Source organism: Cynocephalus volans, chromosome 13 (assembly GCF_027409185.1).
Source record: "Cynocephalus volans isolate mCynVol1 chromosome 13, mCynVol1.pri, whole genome shotgun sequence".
NCBI classification, from domain to species: Eukaryota; Metazoa; Chordata; class Mammalia; order Dermoptera; family Cynocephalidae; genus Cynocephalus; species Cynocephalus volans.
Window position 1 is genome coordinate 102,900,424 of NC_084472.1, and position 22,860 is coordinate 102,923,283.

The 22,860-nt window shown below is 34.0% G+C and overlaps 1 protein-coding gene across 2 annotated transcripts in view; it reads right to left on the reverse strand.

The window, feature by feature from the left end:
* PURG (purine rich element binding protein G) overlaps positions 1 to 22,860 on the reverse strand; it is a 33,038-nt gene that overhangs the window by 10,036 nt on the left and 142 nt on the right. Inside the window, exon 2 of one of the 2 annotated variants that reach the window (XM_063077482.1) lies at positions 21,762 to 22,637. In XM_063077482.1, coding sequence (XP_062933552.1) covers positions 21,762 to 22,631 — 870 coding nt within the window. In that variant the 5' untranslated portion in view covers positions 22,632 to 22,637. Of the gene's footprint in view, positions 1 to 21,581; positions 22,638 to 22,860 lie in introns of those variants that run through there. The other variant, XM_063077481.1, reaches the window with a different exon arrangement.

A 22,860-nucleotide genomic window follows, 5' to 3' on the forward strand; every position in this document is an offset into this window, starting at 1 on the left:
AGTCACGTAATAACTTTAATATTCTTCCTATCTCATAAAATGAAGGTGTTATATTATTCCCAAAGATTCCTTCAGGGAAAAAAAAAATCAAAGTTGATGGCAGATTTAGACAAGAAAATCTGAGGTTGTCAAGTCACTATGGCTACCCACACCAAACCTAAAATAAAATAGGTGAGTGTAATCCTTTTTGTGCTGGGGCAGTTGGTCCCCAAATCATTCAAACTGCCTAAATAACATCTCTTTAAAAAAGGAAGTAAAGCAGTTCTGATTTTCTCCAGGAATAAAACTATGCTTTGATATTCTCCAGTATGTGGATGGTTTACTCATTTTCTTAATGATGTCTTTGGATGAGTAGAAAATTTTAACTTTGATGGAGTCTAATGTATCATTTTTTTGTTTTATAGTTAGTGCTTTTTGATTCCTGTCCGAGAAATTTTTGCCTATACAATTGTATGCTTTTATATTTGATTGAAAACAGCTTCAGGAAAAGAATATAACTAACCGAACTCTCTTGCTATTGCTATACCTGAGTTCCTGTGGTTAAAGGAGGCTCCTTTCCAATTTTGTGTAATTTTATTATATTTTCTGGGGAACCATCCATTTTATGGGTTGGAGAGAATTAATAATGATGTTAATTAATATTTATTAAATGCTTATCATAAAGTCACTTTGCTAATAGTTTCATGTATGTTAAGACACTTAATTTTCCTTAAGAGAATTCCGGCTCTGTGAGGAAAGGAACCTAACATTTCGTTATTAATACCTAGGAGACCTAGAAGATTGCTCAGCACATAGCAGGTGATTGATAAGTATAAACAGAATGCTGCATGAATAAATTCTCACAACTCTATGAAGTTATATAAATTGCCACAAATTACACAGTAAGTGACAAAACTTGGACTTGAACCCAGGGCTGCCTGACACCAAAATATGTGCTATTTACAATTCTGTACTAGCCACTGAGAATGCCTGATAACTCTGTGGGGACTCAGTACCTAAAAGTACAGCTGAAATTACCACTGCTGCTTAAGAGGGTGGAGGAAGTGGATCAAAATTATCGTCGTTTTATTCCTTTCATAGCAAAAGGCAAATGTGGAACTTCTAAGCTCTTCTTGATAATCCTAGGCCTATGAATCTGACTTTTTATAACTATAAGATAATTTGTGCAGATTAAACTAATATAAAACTTTTACAGCCATAAATATAGAGACAGAATAATTCAATCTGTATGTAAGTATTTAGAATTCAGCCTGACAATTTCACAGTAATACTACAAAACCATGCATACCTGGGAATGCCAGGGAGCAAGGTCATTTATTTAAAAGCATTTCTTAGTTAAGAGAGCTTTAATCACAATACTTTTAATCCTATTGAAATTGGAATATTTCTAATACGTATTATTTAGATTTTCTGCAATGTAATGAACACTACTAAATTTTGTGTGCTTGAATGAGAATACTGCAGTACTCTAGAGTCTTCATTGTTAACAACTCTCATAATGTATAATGATATAAATGAAGATGTGGGTTCTTGAGTTAATTTGATAAAAACCTGGAACACTCCTTTCAAACATGTTTCTGCTTCCAACTTATTATGTGGTCATTCATCTCTTGTTCATGAGCAGAGGGAAAAGATTCGCTGGTAGATTTTTAAGTAACTGAATTTACACAAACAAAGTAGTTTTACCTGTTAAAATTTCTGAATAATAACATTTTTGAGGGCTACTCTGCAATGCAAGTGCCATGACAAGACTTATGACAGCAGGACTTGATAGAGATCAAGTTCTGGAAGGTCAGATGAGGTGGGAAGCTCAGACAGGGAGACTACAGGACAGAGAGTCAGAGGCTCAGAGTTGGAGGCACAGGCTGATGTAGAGGGTCAGAATCTAGGCCAGTGGCTGGTGCACAGACATGAGCACTGATGATGAGCTGCTCTGTCTTCCCCCAGGGCCTAAACCAAGAACACACTGAGAGCAGAACTGAGCCTAAGGATGTGAGGAAACAAGAAAATACCTAGAATGCATTTCAAAAATCTATTTAATTAGCTATAAAGACATGTGTTTAATTTGACCAAATTTTGATGTCAAGTTTACCATTTACAATTTCTATCATCTTATTACGGAGGCTTCAATGAGCAGTGGTCTCGTTAAAATCCTGGTATTTTATAAGGTAGCTAAGTGATTACAGCAGGTTGTTTTTCATCTGCTGGGGCCTCAGTTTTCTTCCTCTGTTAAGTGGGGATAATGATATTGAACTAATCTAAATCAGTAGTTTCATCAGGATGAAATGAGATATAATGTGAAAGAACTTTCAAACTATATGTAAGTTATTATAATTTAATGTTCCATATCAATTCTACTAAATTTCTAATTTAATTAGAAAATGTTTCATAATTTATGACCAGGTATGGGAAAACTTTCAGGACAAATGAATCTTTTGTAGTCACAAGTCATTGAGTTTATCTTTTAATGGTCTTCATTGCAATGTCTCTGCAGTGAAAATGATTTACTAACATAGCCAGGGTAGAATCAGGCTTATTCCATTTGGCTAAGACACTGGTGAGATAGTCATCATAGTTGAGAACACTGATGGATTTCTGTCAATTCATACGTATGAAGAGAAAAGATATTTGTGACTGTATTGCATATGCAATGAGACTGAAATAAAATTAAAGTGAGGATGAATACAAAAGCCTAGGCCACGGAGGGCAAATATGTCATATGTATATCACCCCTTGTAGCCTTCCACATCAACTCCCTGTCTACATGCAGAAATCACAGCAGCCTTTATGATGAGCCTGAATAGGAGTGCTTCACAATCATCTCCAACCTAGGGCTCAGGAAGTCATTACCACTTAGCACAGTAGGCAATGTTTCAGAGATGAAACAGAATTGTTATTTTCATTCTAGGACATGAAGAGAGATTTGGAATGGGGGAATTATTGTTTAAATAGTATTCCTGTATTTCTCTAAATCTGCATCAATGAAATACAATTTGAGCACTATGACAGAATGTGGATAATTACCCATATTTAAAGGGTAAATTGATAAAGGAAAAATAACGTACAGCATTTTATAATAGACAGCTTTAAATACACTTCTCATATTTACCAACATACTGCCTGGCACATGGCTGATAATCAAATGAATATCTGTTGAATGAAAAAAATGACAGTTTGATTAGGCTCCAAAAGCTGCTTTAAATCAAGTAACTTTAGACATGGCACTCTTAAAGCTAGCGGCAGTGAAGTATTTGTCTTTTATAACTTACTGTATCCCTAGTCCCTTGCACAGGGCCTGGCACAAAGCAGGCACTCAAAGTCTACTGAATAAGTAGAAGAACAGCATCATTTATCACTTAATAAAGCAAGAAAAAGGATATTTCTGAAGTAAAATTTAGGATGTGCAAGAAGCAAAAGATCCCATAGTATACTGCACCTTAATTTGTGAGTCATCTTTGAAATAAATATGACATAATATTTCTGGTCTGGCTTTCAAATTATTGCTTTCATTACCGCTTGTTGCCATTTAGGTTTAAGTGCCGTGATGCTGAAGCAACAAGATTTCAAAGGCAAAACAGGAACAGGAACAGGAACAGGAACAGTGGTGATTAAGGGAAGAAAGATGAATTAAGTAATCAGCACAGCACTAGCTGCAGAGGGGAATACAAAAGAGGAAGAAACACTCTCTGGTTTTAAACTTAAATTCCAGTGAAGGAAATAGAATTTTTATGTGGGAAACTAAGTTTAAAACGTATTCAATCAAATCTAAGGTTGTATACCTAAAGAAGTCTTTTGGAATTAGAAGAATTGTGTATTTAAAGCTTTTGTGCACAGGGCCAAAAGATAAATATATCATGATCAACTTGTTTCTGTGTTAGTTCCAAGACAATTTATATATGTATATACGAAGGTATGCCAAAAAGTTTGTGGAAAAATAGAATTAAAAGATAATATGAATCTTTCTATGAACATTTTGATGTACATGTATGTGAATTAAATGACAGGGTAAAAAAGGGACTGGGAAAATTAGAGAAACAGTATAGTGAAACACTGTAAAGCAGCCATAGCTAAATATGAAAGGTGCTAAGAAGGAAAGGATGGTCAATAAATGTCAGACGAAACAAAGAGGAGCTGGAGAAAAAAGAGAGGAGACCACAGAAGGAAGTCAAAGATAACTTTAAGAGAAGTTTCACTGACTCCAGCGATACAGAAAGTGTTCCAAATTTACGGATAAGAAAGCTGGGGTTCACAAAGGTTAAACGACTGCTAAGCCCAGCTAGTAGGCACAGACCCTGGGCTTCTGAACAGTAACACGCTGCTCTTACCTCTGTACACTGCCTCACACCTTGAGGTCAAAGGCAAGACTAGCGATTTTTTAAATCCCACGAATGCTTGAAATAACAGTCCAAATAATATACAACTAAAATTTTATGGCTTTATTAATTATAGCATAAACATAGTGAGTAATTTAGCATTCACATTCACTTTAGCTTATAGGTATTTTGTAACAAACTTACCAATTTGCCATTTAGAATTGAGTTACTAAAAATCAAGTTTAAGAATCAAGTTTCATGTTTACCGAAGATTGTTAATTTTTTTCTACGTAAAATATAAAACATTTCTATCAAATAAAATTTACACTTTATGTAATATGTCTCAAGGCAGATGCAAACCACCTTAATGTAAGGCACTGCTTGAATTACAGCTTGGTATATCATTAAAAGTAATATTTGGGTCTTTTTAAAAAAATGAGTTGGGCTGGCTGGTTACGCAGTTGGTTAGAGCGAGGAATTGATAACATCAAGGTTAAAGGGTTTGGATCTCTGTACTGGCCCCCATCCCTCCCCCCAAATCAAGCAATAAATGGTGATTAACAAACCAAATCACACATAGTCATCTAGTGACACAAAGGCTCCCTTAAGTAGGAGTACAGTTTAACGATGCTGGAAGAACAATAATGCAAACTTTAGTTATTATAAATCAGACAGGGATTCTTCATTCTAAGTAAATTTAATATCAGAATTGATAAAGTATGCAAATAATTATGAAGTAAAGGCTCAGAACTTGGGGAATTTTCAGGCTGGAACACGATATTACATAAAGGTTCTTAGTGGCAAAGTTAGAGCCTAACTTACGTTAGAGACCACAAACAGAGGGGAGGTTAAGGTCTGGGTGCTGGCAGCATGTGCTCTGAGGAGTGCATAGTGCTAAGAGAATTTCTGTTATTTAGGGGTAATAATGGTGAACAATGAAGAAAGAGCTTAAATAGTGAGGAGAGCACTGAAAAGACAAAAAAGGAATTGCTTAATATGTTGCCGAACCAGCTGCACCACAACTCGTTCACCAAATCTTTTCAATTCAAGGGATTTTTTTTCTCCTTGGTAAGAAAATATTTCTAATTTCATAATGGAAATCAAAGGAATAATGAAATTCAATTTTAAAGAGTTTTCTTTGAAGTAAATGTTATCAATACACTGCAGCAGATCATTAGAGAAAAATTTGATTGCTACCAAAACAATGGAATTATTAAAAATGGTTCAAAATGAATATGATTTGTCTTAAAAAGTCATATGAAAGCATTGATATTACAAATTGTGAAATTTGTAAAATGAAGATTCAGTTATTATCCAAGAGTCATGATCAACTAGTTTTTTTTTTTTTTTTTTTTTTTTACTATTTCCAAGGTAATTTAAGCCCAGAAAAGACAGACCAAGAAACATTTTTTTTCCTATGGCAAGATCATAAGCAGTATACTCATAATTATTGCATTTTTGGTTATTTAGATGTATATCGCTGGCAGGATTTTAAACTTTATTGATTTCTGTGAAAAATTTTAATTAACAGGAAGAGAAATTTTTTTGAAAAAAATTTTTGAAGAATAAGAGTTTTAGAAATGTGTTTCTTGGGTTGAGTTTTGTTTTTACTGCCAATGATTTTGAAAAGAACATTTGAAACAGTTCATTTGCAGAAAAATGCATTATAATTTTATACCTATTTCCTACCAAATTATATTTCCAATAAACCTATTTAAAGCTTTCAGTTTCATATTGAACTAAGCAAAGATTTTCTTTGTTTGTTTAAGTTTTGCAACAGTCTTTTTTTTTAAGCAAAGATTTTGAAATCATTTAGTGAACATTAACACTGTCAAATTCCAGAAAAATTTCCAGTCTACTACATAAGTTATAACGTGTTATGGGAAAACGATCCTAGAATGTACATAGGAAAAAGCCATGGAAATTTTAGGATTTAAGTCTAGTTGCTCCAGTATCTCTAACCTCAAACCTTCCATAAACAAACAAGCACCAAGTGTCCATCAGGAGTCCCCTAGGTCTCAGGAGAAACAAAGGCTTACCTTTCCCTGTAAATCAGTGCAGAAGTTTCCAGAATAAAATATCCTTCATTCACAGTCACCCAAAGATTATAAGGATCTCTTATCTTAATATAAGCAAAACTGCCTTGTAATTGTAAATCTTTTTGTATGTGAGAGTTATAACAATACAGGAGATAAAGTTTATACTTGGAGAGCTAAATAGCGATAACTATAAACTCATTACTGATGGCAGAAGGGTTAAAAAAAGTTTGCTTATTTAAAAAAAAGGTTGAGAGGTATAATGGTAGTTGCCAGGGTCTGGGAAGAGGGAGAGATGGGGAGTTTAACGGGTGTAGGGTTTCAGTTTTGCAAGACAAAAAAGTTCTGGAGATTGGTTGCAAAAATACGGTGAATATACTTAACACTACTGAACACAGTATTACCGAACACTTGGAAATGGTTATGACGATAAATTTTGTTATGCATTTTTTACCACAGTTAAAAAAAACACCACCAGAAGTAAAGCATTTAAAGATTGACTAAGGATATTTTTTCTACCCCTAATAAATTGTAGGTCTATATATAAAAAACAACAGCAACAATTAAAAAAAGGTTAAGAAAAGTCATTAGAGACTTAGAGGGTCAACTTGTGAGATACTGAAAGACCAATCACTTCACTTGGGCTGTAAAGATTCAGAATGTTTGGGTTGTGAAATCTAGAGTATGTGACCATTCTGGGGTCAAGTAAGAACAGTTTGAATTTGGACTTAGGAGGTGGGGAGAAACTGGCATTCCCAGTAATCATTGTCCAGACAGCTAGCCAATATGATAATACAAAATCTTAGATTAAATACCTGGATTTATGCATTTAGTCTCTTTGTGTTTAAGGTGAACCCTAGATATTATTTGTTAATGTTGTAACCAAAAACTCATCATCCTATGGCATCATGGCTGACAGTTTTAAAACTTAAGCAATTTCAGTTGGAAAAATGATATAGAAGAAAATATACAAGTCAAAGCTCCACGGTCTAAGTTCATGACAAAGAATGGCTTCCAGACCATTTACATCAAAATAAGCAAGACAACTAAAAATGTCAATTTATGAACCCCACTCTGGACCAACCAAATCAGAATCTCTGGGGATATGGGCCAGCACACCTGCATTTTTAATACACTGCACACTAATGTTTGAGAATCACTGGACTGAATTTTAAAGGGAGAAACTGCTGTCATTTTAATGGAGGTCACATCTCATTAGAAGCAAATATAGAATTTAATACTTGGTGGCGTCATCATCGCCATGAGTCTTCTAGATCCTCAGAGGCATGTGGAGATTCTCTGCTGTTTTAAAGGAGGGACTATTGGATTAAAACAATCTCTTTGACGTATCAGAAGAGACACATTCCTAGGTGATTCATTTGCTAATTTGTGCTGCAAGCGCCAGCTATCTGGCTAAGTTTGAAATTTACAGAGCTACAAGGAGAACTTTTATAGTTTTAAAGCAGGAATGACAAATAGCAAATATTTGGCATGAATGCTGTTCTCTTTCACTGTAGATGCAGACTTTACATTTTCAACATAGCATTTTAGGGCAGCTCTCTTTATAATTTACATAAAATGTTTTTATATATGAGGGTACTTCAAAAAGTTCATGGAAACGATCATACCATATTTTAATTATATTTTTCCTTGAACTTTTTGAAGTACCATCGTGTGTGTGTGTGTGTGTGTGTGTGTGTGTGTAATATTTGTGTGGAGGAGTAAAATTTGCTCAGCTAAATATTTAGAAAAGTGTAACATAGATATAGTTTATAGACCTTGGTGTAATACATTTCAACCAACTCAGAACTCTCTGTAAAACGTACTATTATTTGTCCACTTGAAATTTGGAAATGTTACAGTATCACAGGAAAGCACAGATGACTGGAAGAACGGATAGGAAAAAAGGAGACACTGCCAGGGAGAACTGAGTTTCATAGTGGCTCACACCAGATCCTGAATTTAGGTATTATTGCTACAGCTACCCTTCCACCCTTCACAAAGCCTTAAACTCTTCAGGAGAGAATCACACATACCAATTGCAGCAACAATTAACATACTTCGAAACTTGTTCTCTGAAACAGAAAGTTTAAGATAAAATTAGCAAACTATGTTGTTTCTTTCCCTTTTAATTAGTAATGCAAGAAAAAAATTGAAAGTGATAATATCATAAGTGCTTAAAACTTTAAGCAGAATTTAACCTGAATTTTTATAAAGAAAAACTTTGACAATATCCAGTAATGTGGTTTCCCAATTTACCCTAAGGCTCATGTCTTTCCAAACAAACCTGCAGGAGGTACTTTTGAAATAGCAATATAAATACTAAATTTATTCCTTCACATACTTCTTTCTGGAAAAAAAGATTAAAGGTAAAAAAATTCTTTGAAATTTATAAAAGGTAGACTTAATTTTGCAGGGAAAATTCCATGAAAATTCTTTTAATTAATTCATTTAATTAGTAAAGCTCATGAAAATTTGTAAACTAGTTCTTATGTTGTTTTTCAATAATGAGGGGTGGGAGGAAAGGATAAGTTTTTAAATATGTTTTCAGAATCATACTGAAAAATTTGAAATCATACTTTACACAACCTGGTAAATTAAAAGACCTAAGTGCAAAAGTTCCAAGTATTATTGCCAATAAATTCTGAGTCTCTCAGAGTTGAAAAGAATCTTTGAAGTAATAACAATTCAACTTTTTTTCTGATTTATTAATTCCCTTTATGCATCCTACATTAAGTGCGTGTCTAGTTTCTACCTTAAATAATTCCAGTAATAGGGAGTAAGACTATTCTTAAAGTTTGCCCTCATACTGAGCTGAAATAGACTATACATCTATATTCTGTGTGAAGCTTCAGATTATAATTTTGAGAAATATATTTTTTAATGTAAAATTTACATTGTGCCTATAATACAAACAGAATAGAGACTTTTTAAAAAAGTTGCACTGCCTATAATGATCCTTTAGAGTTGGTGACTACCTGTTACGTCAGCAATCTTTTTCACAATTAGGAACTCTTTCAGTGTTCTGCTGCACTAATCATTGAAGGGTAGTAGCTGGAAAGAGAAGCCAATGAACTTGCAGTATTGCCAAATCTCTATGTATGAATTAACTTCATATTTCTGATAGGATGTGATCCACTAGAATGACAGCTCTTAAGAGATTTATGTGTAGTTATATATGTTAATTTTATAGATTTATATGTAAAATATGGTTTTATTAATTTTGATGAACACATTATTATACTACAGAATGTCCGTAAGGTTGGCAAACATAAATATTTTAAAATATGTTAGTTATGTTTTCAAATAATATGCTCAATGAGTGTTCAGGTGAAATATCTCTAAATGTTCAGTCTCATGCTCTACTGAGTGAGCTAGCTGGGCGTCTATACATATCTCTAAAATTAAAGCAATGTGTGCAACTGTTGATCAGAAGAAAGTATCATAAATGCACTACAGTATATAGCTCTTCCTGAGACGATACAGGAAGATGGTAAAAATACTGCATGCTTTTAAAATAAATTAGTATATTTCTCATCACTTACATATTTGAGAGAGATAATGAGCATTTTCAGCTTTTAAATTGTTTTCTTACCTTATTCTAGTAAGTATGAACTATTTGAGCTACATGTGTGTCACAAAATGTAAAATTAAGGGATTAAACTAAAGTAATTCCAAGGTCCCTTCAAGTCTTAATATTTAATACACTAAACTTGCATTAATTCTTGAGTAGAGAAATTATTCACTTTCCTTTACTAAGATTTAAGAGTATGAACCAGAATTATTTAATAAATTAAAATATGCTTCAGTCCCCATACATTTGAAAGCTAAGTTTTTGATATAGGCCTTCATAATTGTTAATTCCTATCAGATTTATCTTGAGATAGCTGTCAAAAAATGAAAGGGAATCAGAAAGATTATAAAATGTGATAAAAAGACTAACGTGCAAAAATGGAATACTTTTTTTTTCTTTTTACCAAAACTCTAGTTAATTTATAAAAAAATGTTTCTTGTTTTAAGATTTGTAAACTTCTCAAGGCAGAATGAGTATCATTCAGTCTTCTTTCAACCAAGCTACTAGAGTTGTTTTGACCTTCACTATCTTGTACCTAAGGTAAAATCTCATCAACCTAGAGCAGTGGTTCTTAAGGTGCAGTGCCCTGACTAGCAGCATCTACTCACCTGGGAATGTGTCAGAAATGCAAATTCTTGATCCTCACCCCACCCCACTGGTCCTACTGAACAGAAACTCTGGAAATGGGGCTGGTGATATATAGTTTAACAAACCTTCCAGGTGATTATTCTTCACACTAAAATTTGAAAACCTCTGCTCTAGAGTAATGGAGAAAAATATATATCTGTAAATAGGGCAGCTATCTCAGTTTATCCCTTAGGAGTTAAGGGAAAGAAGAAACTTGGTAATTAAATATGAAAAGGAATGTAATGATGTAGGAAGAGTATGGCAGGGAAAGTTGTGAGCAGTCAGTAAGAAGTCAGGAAAAAGCTGTCAGAAATCAATAAAACTCTCAGTAATATTGATAAGATTTATTTCCAAACTAATCTAACCTAACCAGTTGTTTTTGGTTTATGAAAATGAAATCGTAGAACCACAGAGTAGTAATTTGTTTCCTCTCTTCTTTAGGAATAGGATTGAGATGATCCATTTACATTCTCATCATCTGATCCCTTTTAAAAATTACTGACATTCATTTGAAATAGTTGATCAGGATTAGAGGTTCAACCTATAAATTATACTAATGATCAAATAAGTTGTATTTGTTAGGACCAGTTGTACCAATTAAATGAATCTTCATGTAAGTAATCGTCTCTTGGTGAGACTACTCCTATATACAGGGGATAGTTTTGGATAAAATAATTCCCAGTAATCTGGGGCAGATTTATTTTTAGAGGAGGTTAGGGATAGATTGTGCTTTATTAGAGTTGGGTGGATTGGGTTCAAAATAAGCCTTATAGGCAGCCTGGCCTAACTAAATAAGCATGACCTCTGGCTTTTGTGTCAGTTTGGGTTCCAACATACTAGTTTTGAAATATTAAACCAGTTTCTAAACCTCTGGAAAATTATATGAAAATGAGGATAATGGGGTTGTTATGAGGATTAGAAATAGTAGATATAAGGGACCTAGCAATGCCTAGTATATAGTAGGTATTTAATAAATAATAATTCTTAGTACTAACAAATCTTAATTGGCTCTTGCTTTTATTACTACCCTCTCTTTGAAAATGGTTATGGTGCAACTTTTCTAGAGGTGAAATTCATTTCTGAAATTACCTATCAGTCATGCTAGTCAAAAATATTTCCTGAAGATCCACTGTGTATTGAAAAATTGGAGTTACTGATCTTTCAGTCCATATCATCCCAAGTGAAATTTGTTTTCTATTCATCCTAAACTGTTATATGCAAACACAGTAAAAGTGTTGAGATTAGATGAGTGAAGTAATAGCCCTTTTTTCTTAGAGCCTACTAGTATAGATCTAGCTCATAGGGCAATTCCTAAATTTTCAAAGAGCAGCTCTGGTCTTTCTTTGTTGTGTTTCAATTGTCATCTGAACAAATACATAGGATGAAGTGGGGCCATGGTGGTAGTGAGAGAAATTAATGCCTTACCCACTTCCAATATGATACAGTGTATGGGAGGGAAGAAGATTATGACTGATGGAATTTTAGAATTCTATTTTTACTCCTTATTGTAGCACGGTATACCCTTTTTGGAGTATTTACTAAGAAGCAATGGATTTTGTCCTATTCTAGATTATGAAATCATTGGTATAAATAACATTGCTAATCTGAAGAACCTAGAAATAAAATACATCAGTATCTTAAGTAAATTAGCAAATGATAAGGAGTGTTTTGAACCTGGATGTCTGTATATATCTTTATCCTTACTCCTAAATCATTATCTTTTGATTCTGTTGTTTTATTTTGCTGGGTAGTTTTGGCACTTAGGTTTTTTTTTAAAATTGAATTGTATTGATTATACATATTTGTGGGGTACAGAGTTATATTTCAATACATGTATACAGTGTGTGATGATCAAATCAGGGTAATTAGCATATTCATTATCATAAAGCTTAATCATTTCATTGTGATGTGAACATTTGCCCTCTCTTCTTGCCATTTGATAACATATAATTAACTACTGTTAATTATAGATGCCTAGCTCGACTGTATACCAATAGAACTTATTTTTCCTGTCTAGCTGTTTTGTGTCCATTAACTTAGGTGTGTTCTTTTGGTAAAGTTGCTTCGAATGTTTGATGGGAAGCTGAGGAAAATTTCTACAAAATGAGAAGGGTAAAGAACTGCCCACCTAAACTATTTTCTCATGTTCCACTTAGATTTCAAACAACACTGAAGAAGAAGCAAACAAGAACATAAACTGTATCTGCTATTTTGAGGAGAGGGAGAAGAGAAAAGAAAAAATTTTCTGCAACAGCCAATTTATTTTACAGAATTGTTGAAAACAGACCAACTAAATTGCTATTGTGAACTACCACCAGGCCAAAGACTGTTTATCATGTGGAATATTTCCATGATGGAACTTTATGTGCACAGATATTTTTGAAATTAGCAAAATACACACGTGCATACGCACTTGAAAGTATACTTAGGTTACTCTTAAACACTGTCTTTGATAAACAAATAGGCATCAAAAGAAAAGTCTGGAGAGAAAGGTGTCACTCTTTTTTAATCCTCTCTGCTGGCAGTGGTGGTGGCTGCATAGTAGAGGGCTGGGGTCCCTAAATAAACGCCTCAAAGACAAAAACCTTGTGTGCTGCTTCTCTTCTCTACCAACCATAAACTAAAAAAACAAATCATTAGGACATTTAATCTTTGCACACCCATAGTTACAGGTCCTCTAAAACAGAACAATACTGTTCACAGGTCAGTGTCATTCCTGATGTTTTTTGTTAAACGCCATTATTTGTAACAGAATATAATCAACAGGACTGAAGAAAAAGGGATAGAAGGAAGTGCTTGATTATTAGGGACCACTACAATGATAGTTGCAGTGCATTATTTAGCATTGCAATTTATGGTTATTTCAGGAACAATGGCATTTCAGGAAATCATGTTAATTTCAAAATTCCTTTGCCACGTAGAATATAAGAAATGATTACTGAATATGAAGAAACAAGCAATGTTCCTTCCGAAGAATGAGACCTCATATAGATAATAAAAACATTTCTTTTAAAAAATTAAAGTATAAGGCTGGCTGGTTAGCTCAGTTGGTTAGAGCGTGCTGCTGCTAAAGCCAAGGTCCAAGGTTCAAGACCTATACCAGCCAGCAAAAAAAACTGCATAAAAACCCCAAAATTAAAGTACAGGATAGTTATGTCGTTAGTATACAACAACTTGGCCTTAACAGGCACTAGGAACAAAATTTTATTTTGTGTGTCTAAACAGGTACATACATGTTTTAAACTCACATTTCTACATTGCTCCTTTGGGTCTCATCACAGGTTGCTGCATTATTATAGTTTTTTTTTTAAATATAAAGAGAGAATTTCCTATATTTTCCAACTCTGATATTCTCCATCTATTTTTTTCTTTTACACTCCACTGATAGAGAATTTAAAAAGTTTAGAATAGGAGGGAACCTTAGCTTCTAGCACAACGTTGTTCATTTTTCATATGAGAAAACTATCCCACAGAAGTTAAGGTTATGCCATACATTGACTGAATTAGGTTTATTATTCTTTCTCAAAATGCCCTTCTAAATGTTAAATAAACAGGAGTTTACTTTTGAGAATGACTGATTTCTCTCATTTCTATTAGACTGAATACTTCTGTTACAGGCAAGCAAAATAATCAGCCACTACCTTTCTCTTCTCTGTTCTTTTCTATTTGCTAACTTTAGGCAATAACCTTATCAAATCTACAACAAACAATAAATAAAATCCCGAAGAAGAGTATTATCCTACAGAACCATTTTCTCTAAGAAAAATAAAATGCTAAATATTTCTGAATACAGGACTTTCAGATAAAAAAAATTCTGACTTTAATCAGAAGAGATAAAATAATCAGACTTATACCATTATCTTGATGAAGACAAAAACCAACAAATAATATTTCTTTTCTTTTTAACAAATCTTACACACTTCGAGCTTTTAAGTACTAAGTACACTTTAAAAAAAGGGATTACTTTCCCTTTTCTTTATCCCTATTATTTCCTAGGAATATGAAAACTCTGAATAGAATAACTCTTGCAGAAACTAAGTATAAGGGGGTGAAATGAGAGGACAAACATCTGCTGTTCAATCTTGGAAATAAGTCAACAATATTAAAGAAGAAACTATATATATATTCCATTTAAATAAGTTATTTTCTTCATATCTCAAAATAACTCCACTGTAGCAGCACTAATTTATTATATTTTAGTTTACTGGTGGATGTCACTGGCTTCAATAAAAATAAGCAATTTTTCACAAGGAATAGTCAAAAGAAGGTAAAATTTGGAAAATATAATTTACTAGAAAGCACCAACATGGTCCTTCAATTAAGAATTGAAAATTATTAGTATTTTTTAGCCTAAATTTAAGCAAACTTCATTCCTAAAGGTGAATTTACCTTCCTTTTGACCCCTGTCTTTAAAAAGGAGAAATACACACACACACACACACACACACGCACACGCACACGCGCACACACACACACACACACCCATTTTAAGCTTAAACAATACCTGGAGATCATCACCAGTTTTATAGATTCTGTAAAGGATAATGAGTTATTCATCATTAAAATAAAAAAAACAAACTCTTTTATGCTTTTAAAATATGTTTAAGAGGACCCTGTCTTCTAACTGCTCTCATCTTACAAAAAGAAAATTATGCTACCAATTATGGAGAAATTATTCTAAAGTTTAAATCAATGCTTTAAATTTTTAAACCTTATAACATTTTCAGAAAATTTAGATACCAAGCCATTAAAAAATTCTTCCTCCACCCACATGCTTTTTAATATTTCTAATTATATTGTATCTTTTACTCTGGCTGCTTTAATTTATAACTAGACAGTATCTCTCAGGATTCAAGTATGGGATCTTTAATTTTTCATACAATAATTTTCTTCTTGATGGTCAATAGAAAAGTGATCTTAAAATGCACCTTGATGGGAATGAAAACAGTATTATGATTTTTTTTGAGGGGACTTGGGGAATTTTTAAAGCAGTTTTGCTTATACTTTCAGGGACAGTAATAATGCCAACTTCATTCTTAAACAATTATATTTACTATTTTATATACTTCCAGCAGAGAATGAAGATGATTTAGCAGTACTTGTAACCTCACAGCTCCCTAATTTCCATTCTTTCCCAAAACCATCACAGCAGCTTTTGGTCCCAAGCACTTCTGACAGATTCTGGGTCCTTCAATGAAAAATCAATGCTTTAAACAATCAGGACTAGAGTTATCTCTTAGATTAGATTTGGATTTGATGAAGTTGCTAAATGAACTTTATACTTTTCTCATCATAAAGATAAAAGCTTCATGTTAATAAACCAAAAGATTTCAACAGAGTCATAACATAAACTTTCACTATAGTTCTAACACTCATTTGCTCTTATAATGGCAAGGTCTTTGGGTAAAAATAAGATAATAGTAACAGAATTAGTAAAAATGGACTGAAAGCGATAATTTGTTAAAGTTTTTAAATATGAATGTTTTTCATTAGAGAGAACATAGTTAATCTAAAATAACATTTTGTTAAATTATCTAATATTCTGCCACTCCTCGACTGTGTTACTGCAGGAAAAAGACCAGTTTTTTTGAGGGAAGGAAGAGGAGAATATGGGAAGGTAAGAGTGGGGAAGAGAAAATAGCAGGATAAACTAAATATTTGTAAATTAAAAAAATTAATATATAAATATATTTGTATTTTAAGTAAACACCAATGGGATTCACTTAAAACTTCCTTGATGTTCCCTTGATGTAATAATAAAGTTCAAATTAAATGATGTTAACTAGATCAAGCATTATATCTAAGTAAAAGGAAAAAAAATCACTTAAAATGACAAATCTGAAATTAATAGTACTAGGTAAAGGATAGTTTATGTTTTCATTTGTATGTTTAAAATGAATATACATATATACACATATGTTTGTATATGCAGAATAACTTTAGAAGTATACACAAGAAATTGATAACATTGACTGACACTTTCCACTGTCTACTTGTCTGATTGTTTACATTTTGTACTATATGTAGGTTTTTCCCTATTCAAAAATATTGATTAAAACTCCACTACTAAAATAAATTTAAATGATTTCATATATCATATTTATTATAAGAACAAAGACTGACATTTTTTCCTTATATGAGAAAATATACTAACATATTTTTCTAAGATCTACCTACATAAATTTGGGTACATTTTCTTTATGATAGAGTGACTGTGATACAAAACCCAATTTTCACATGACATTTACTTGGGAAAAACACATTTTCCCTGCACTTTATTGCTATGGCATTGTGGACAATGGATTGTCTGGACAGCATGCTAACATCCTTATTCTCCTCCTCTGATGGGTGAGCCTTTAGCCACCATTTCTCTAGGAAATTCAAGAAATCTTTAAGGGAACTTCAGAAAGATCTTAAAAATCTGATCTGGCAGTGATAATATTGTACCTGTATTATTCTGTAGGTATAGAATCAATATTAAATTCTCGTTGTACCCTGCCAAAGATGTTTGGTGTTTATTGGTAAAGACAGACTTCAAACTAAGCGGTGACTAAGCAAAGCCCTTACATAAAGCTTGGAATAGGATTTCATAAATAGTTCCAACGAAAGACATTTGGAAATAAGCAGGAAAAGATATCTCACACTTATGAAAAAATTATTTTCAGAAAACCACTTAAAATTCAAATTAAGTCCTATTCACTTAAATATTAAAATAAACCGTGAATCAAAATTTAAAGAAATGATAATACATACACCAGCTTTCAATGGTAGCTGCTGATTAAAAATGAGTGTCTTGAGGGCATATTCCAATTTCATCCTCTTTAAATTGTACAGTTCAGATAAATGTTTATTTTACTGAAAATATTTGCAAAATTACAATATAAATACATGAGTTTATTAAGATAGGATGACTATATATAATGTATTCTTATCTATAGATATAAAATGAATGCAGTAAATATAGCACACTTGATGAACTGTTAGTACACAGTGTTTCTCAGTAAAGTACACACAACCTATTATTAAGCAACAATTATCTAGTTTTCAAATATACATCTTAGGAAGTTTTTAGGATGGAAGGATACACTAAAACCCCCAATACCCTCTTGAGTTGGTGAAGGTTAGTATTTCTGCAAATTCCGAAATATCATATTTTTTTTTAGCAACTGTTCTTAGTCTCTTTGTATTTTCTTAACTTGAAACTTCATTATTTTAGTCTGGGTGTTTTTTAAACAATGCCATATCAGCTAACCATCCTTTTAATTCTTGTACAGTACCATGTACTGTCTTTTTATTAGTTACTTAAACATACATCAACAATGAAACAGAATCATTAGAAAAATTTTTGTCTGGACAAATTCCCAAAATTAACTTTCAAGGTATTATGGGAAGTCTCAACTAGATATGGTTTCAACTGTAATACTAATCTGGGTTAGAAACAGTTTTTTAAAAATTTATTCTAGGGCTTAAGAATACAAATATGAACTCTACTTTAAAATTCTTTGTTAAATGTACTGGGATTTGTTTCAAAAGCATCTTCTACCCTTCTCCATTACACTGATTTAATGGAAACCTGTTACTACAACAGTTCCCACACAAACAAATACATGCAAGAGATCATCCTACAGATTCTAACTACATAGTTATTGAAACACATCCCACCTGTCAAGTGGCATAAATGTACATCTTCTATATACAAAAGGTAAAGTGCATTATTAAATTAGTGAACTGACAGATTGTCTGCCTGGACCATACAGCTTTCAAATAAACAAATGTGAAATTCTCCCATTAGAACCAGTTATTTCAAGAGGTTCCAACTAGCTTTTCCACCCTGTCATTTATTTTTTTTTGGCCATGCTCTTTAGTGCAAATAAGTTTGTGTTTGACTCAAGTTTAAGGGACATGGCAGTTTGGGGCTTTAATAAGGAAAATTGTAAAATGTGGCAGAACTTTAATACCTTTATAATACATTGCATCTTTTGCATATAAGCAACAGATTAGTGCTGCTTTCAATTGCTAGGAGCACAATGCCGACTATTATGAGGAACCCGTTTCCAAATTTTCATACTATTAGCTTATATTATTACAGTTTTGAGTCTGTACCACATTATGCTTGGATTATTATGTGCAAACATCATCAGTGTTTTAGAATTATACAGTGAACTAGTGATTTTGGTTACTAATTTTAATGCTCATTTTTTTTACTTCTAACATTCACTTGCCTTAAGAGTTTAGTCTCAAGGCGGGGATCCTATTATTTTGAAGAATGCCATGTACACTTGCAGCTCCTTTCATGTTACAAATGACAATAAATAAAATGTATATTGCACAGATAAGAATAGTAGCTTATTTTGTAAAATACATGGCGATATATGTCCTAATACCAGAGTTTTGAACTGGATCATATTTAATTATGGCTAATGAATTCTTGGGAATTTTAAGTATCAAAAAGTCATAGTATCATTTCATTTGTCAAAGAATAAATTAACCATGAAAAAATGAAACAAAAGGACTGGCAGAAGGCTTAATGATTCTAGAGTATATTTAATTGCCAGTATATCTATCTATCCAATTTGTAGCTTTGAGATGGTAAAAACTTTAAAGTATACATACAAGGTAGAAAATTTGGCTACTTAACTAATTCTTTACTTAAATGATCAATGTAAAATTAAACTAATAATATTTATATACAATGAATTAAAGATATTTAAGTCTGACATAATATTGTGTGTATGAATACATATATACATATATGTATATATACACAAATATATGTATTACTATATACATATATAGTAATACACATTCAAATCTTATCAGACTAAAAACCAAAAGAGGAAATCATTTACACCTAATGGATGTAAATATTTTAGGAATGAAGATTTTAAGAGGGAGTATACACTCTTAGCAGTAATGATAGGAACAATCGAACCCTGGAATAGTCACAGCTCCAGTTTGCCAAAATCTGATAGGTTGCTTATTATTAACAGGCACTATGATGGGCGGCAATAACAATCAGTAGTATGGTAATTCAAGTGCACATCATGCCTTCATATACCAAAACTATTTTTTAGCAAGCCTACAAAGTTATTTTACAGTTAGGACTGTTTAAAAATCCTTGCTACTTTTAGAGTCCCAACACTCACCTGTGCTATTAACTCTAGTACTAACATTATCTTCTAACCTTCAGTTGTTCCATAGTGATCCAGATGGTCCACAATTATAATGAACTAATGAGATTCCTTCATACTACTTGAGGAAATGTGAAATACAATCTGCAAACCAACACTGCATCTATGTATGAGTTACTGATTATTTGTTCTTAAGTAACACAAACCAATGAAACTAATTTTCTTAATTCAAACCATAAAGTTTTCTTTGTGATCTTACTTAAATGTATTTGGGGGAAAACATCTGGAGGAAAAAAATTGCTAAAATAATTTGGAATTATTTATATAAAAGAAGAGCTATATTCTGATCTCAAGCCATGCAGCTAGCTCTCATCAATGAGAGCTATATTTGGGGGTTGAAATCAGTGTTCCGGCTGTTAAACACGATTATATGAACTTGTGTGGGAGGTGAATAAAGCCAAAATAAAAGACAATTTCATTCAGAATAAAACGTAGCTCAGCAGATGAAGTTTCAGTCAGTTAATAGAGGGTGAGTTGGTACACATATACACTATATCCACTTGTTTCAAAAATTGCTTAGGTGCTGAGAAATTGCTGTGGCAATTTCTGGAAAGTAATTTTTAATACAGGTAAATGGGTGAGTCTTGTGTAATGTAAACCTCTTTAAGGATCATAAAGAGCACCTTTGAAAATGCCTGAATTTTCCTTTCAAATATGTTTATAACCAATCTTCAAATAATATTTTTCCCAGACTGAAAATTCGTATTCTAAATGCTTTTTAGAAAAAATATTTTTTTCTCCCCTCTGGAATTAAAACACCTGTAAAAACTGGGTTTATGTTGGAAGTGTTGATATGGTTTTAAAGGTAGCAAGTGCAAAAGTGCTACTAAAACATATTATTACAGATATATTTTTATATCAGTTAACTGGTGCACCAACCCCTCTGAAATAAAAGTTAAAGAAGAAGCATAAAATATAACACCTTGAGTCCGTGATATATTGTGGGAAAAAAACCTCTCACAATCTTAAAATTAATATAAAAGCTAAAACACCAAGATCTCCATAGCAAAGCCATTGGATGAAGCCTCCCACTTAATAGTGACATGAAAGTAATTCCTGAAACTTTGGAAAAGTCAATAAAAATATATGATACAATAAACAGAGGTGAAGATGCAATTGCAACTAGCTTAGGATAACCAATTAAAACTCTCCCATGGCTTTAATATGACAACTATAAACTGTAGGGTTACCACAAAATATGAAACTATAGAATACTATAGTAACTTTTAAGAAATATTATGATGCTGTATTTTTAATGTTTAATCAGCTAATAAAGTTTGATCCATTAACAGTACTGTTTAATACTCAGTTATCCAATGCACAATATATTTCTACTTGTATTTTTATAAATCAATACATTTATACTATATTTGAGGTCAACTTTTGTTTCTGTGGTAACTGTCCTACAGGTAAGCTTAGTAGCTTTTAATGAAGTAGGAATGGAATACTGTTTTGGGGAACTTGTTAAATAGAAATTCACACTTCCTTGTTAAGTATATGTATCTTTTTTCAGGATTATGTCATAGTGCAATATATATCTTAGTTATGGTGTTTAGAAGGTCAGAATGTCACATTTGGTGCTGATCTGCATACTTCAATAGTCTGGAGCAGTGGAAGCAGCTAAACTATTTAGTTCTGGGAAGGCTGTAATTCCCATAAGAATTATAGTGACCTATGTATTACATAACATGAGAATCAGACTTCTTGAAGTATAAACTACTAGAGGTATTACTAATAACAAAGGGCCAAAAAAGAAGAAAGACTTCTTCAAATGATTATGGATCAGTACTTTTAGCCAATTTATGATTAAAAATTTTGCCTGATGGAGTTCAATTTCACGCTAGTCGAGGCATTCTTGTTCTTCACCACTGGCCCTTCTGCCATCCATTCTCTTTTCTTTATGGCTGTTGCAAATTTTCCTCATCTCTTCTTCATACTTGATAAAATTCTCCCCAAACCTTGTCCAAGCTTTGAATGGAACGGTAATAGTATTACGGTAAGGTGGCCTCACCTCACTTACCTTCAGGAAAATTCCATATTTATTAGAGCCCACATCAAAGTAGAACCTTTTATTGTCCACTCTGAAAGAAGTCCCCTCTGGGAGTTCAAGCGGGTCATCGTCTCCACCTCTTCGTTCTTCTATGTCCCCTTCGCCATAGTCTTCAATCAGCTGAACCAAGGCATCACGAAACTCAATCATTCCTTGTGCCGGGAGGACAATAGTCTGTTCCTGGCCCAAACTGTGGCCAAAGTAACCTATCATGCCAGTGCCCCGCATCATGGTTTGTCTAATCCTCAGGAAGCGACCCCGCTGGTTTTCCTTCAGGTCTAGGTAGTATTTCCTATTGTCCCTCTCTATATAGTCTGTTTTGAGGACGCTGTGAGGATGCTCTTCCGACCCCACCGAGATGGGCGGGGAGGGCGCCGAGTGCTTCTGCCTCCTCCTGGAGCCCTGCTCTTTGCTGTGGCCGTGCTCTTGCCGGTGGCCTTTCAGGCCCAGGTGGGCGTAGTGCTCGATGAAGTCCCCTAGACAGTCCTTCAGCTCCGCGGCCACCGACAGGGAGAGGGTCAGCTTACTCTTCCGGACATTGTCCTGCCGGCCTCTGCCTACCCACACTTCGGCTATCTTCAGGAACCGGCCCCGGGAGCTCTGCTTCACGTCCAGGTAAAACCTCTTCTTCTGGATGTCCACTCGTTTGGAGGCCAGCTCCTGGATTTCGGCTGCGCCCCCAGCCTGGTTAGGGGTGGCTGAAGCGGCGTAGTGGGGGTAGTGGGGGTGCTGGGCCTGGGGGTAGGGTCTACTCTTGCTTAGGCCACAGCCCCCTACATTCTTGCCTCCGCGGCCGCGGCCGCCGCCGCCGCCGCCTCCCCTTCGCCGGGCTCTTTCCATCTTCAGCTGCAAGTGACAAACAGACACACGGGGTGGGGTGGGGGAGGGGCGTTGAGAACCATCGCAGACGCCCCCGGGCCTGGCTGTCCCCGCCGCCGCCCGGGACCCCCACACAGGGCCCGGCTCGCACGGCGCCGGCCGCCGCAGCGCCGGGCTCCAGCCTCCGCCGGACGGTCGTCGTCGTCGGCGGCGGCGGCTCCCGGCTCAGCACCGCGCACGCAGCATCCCT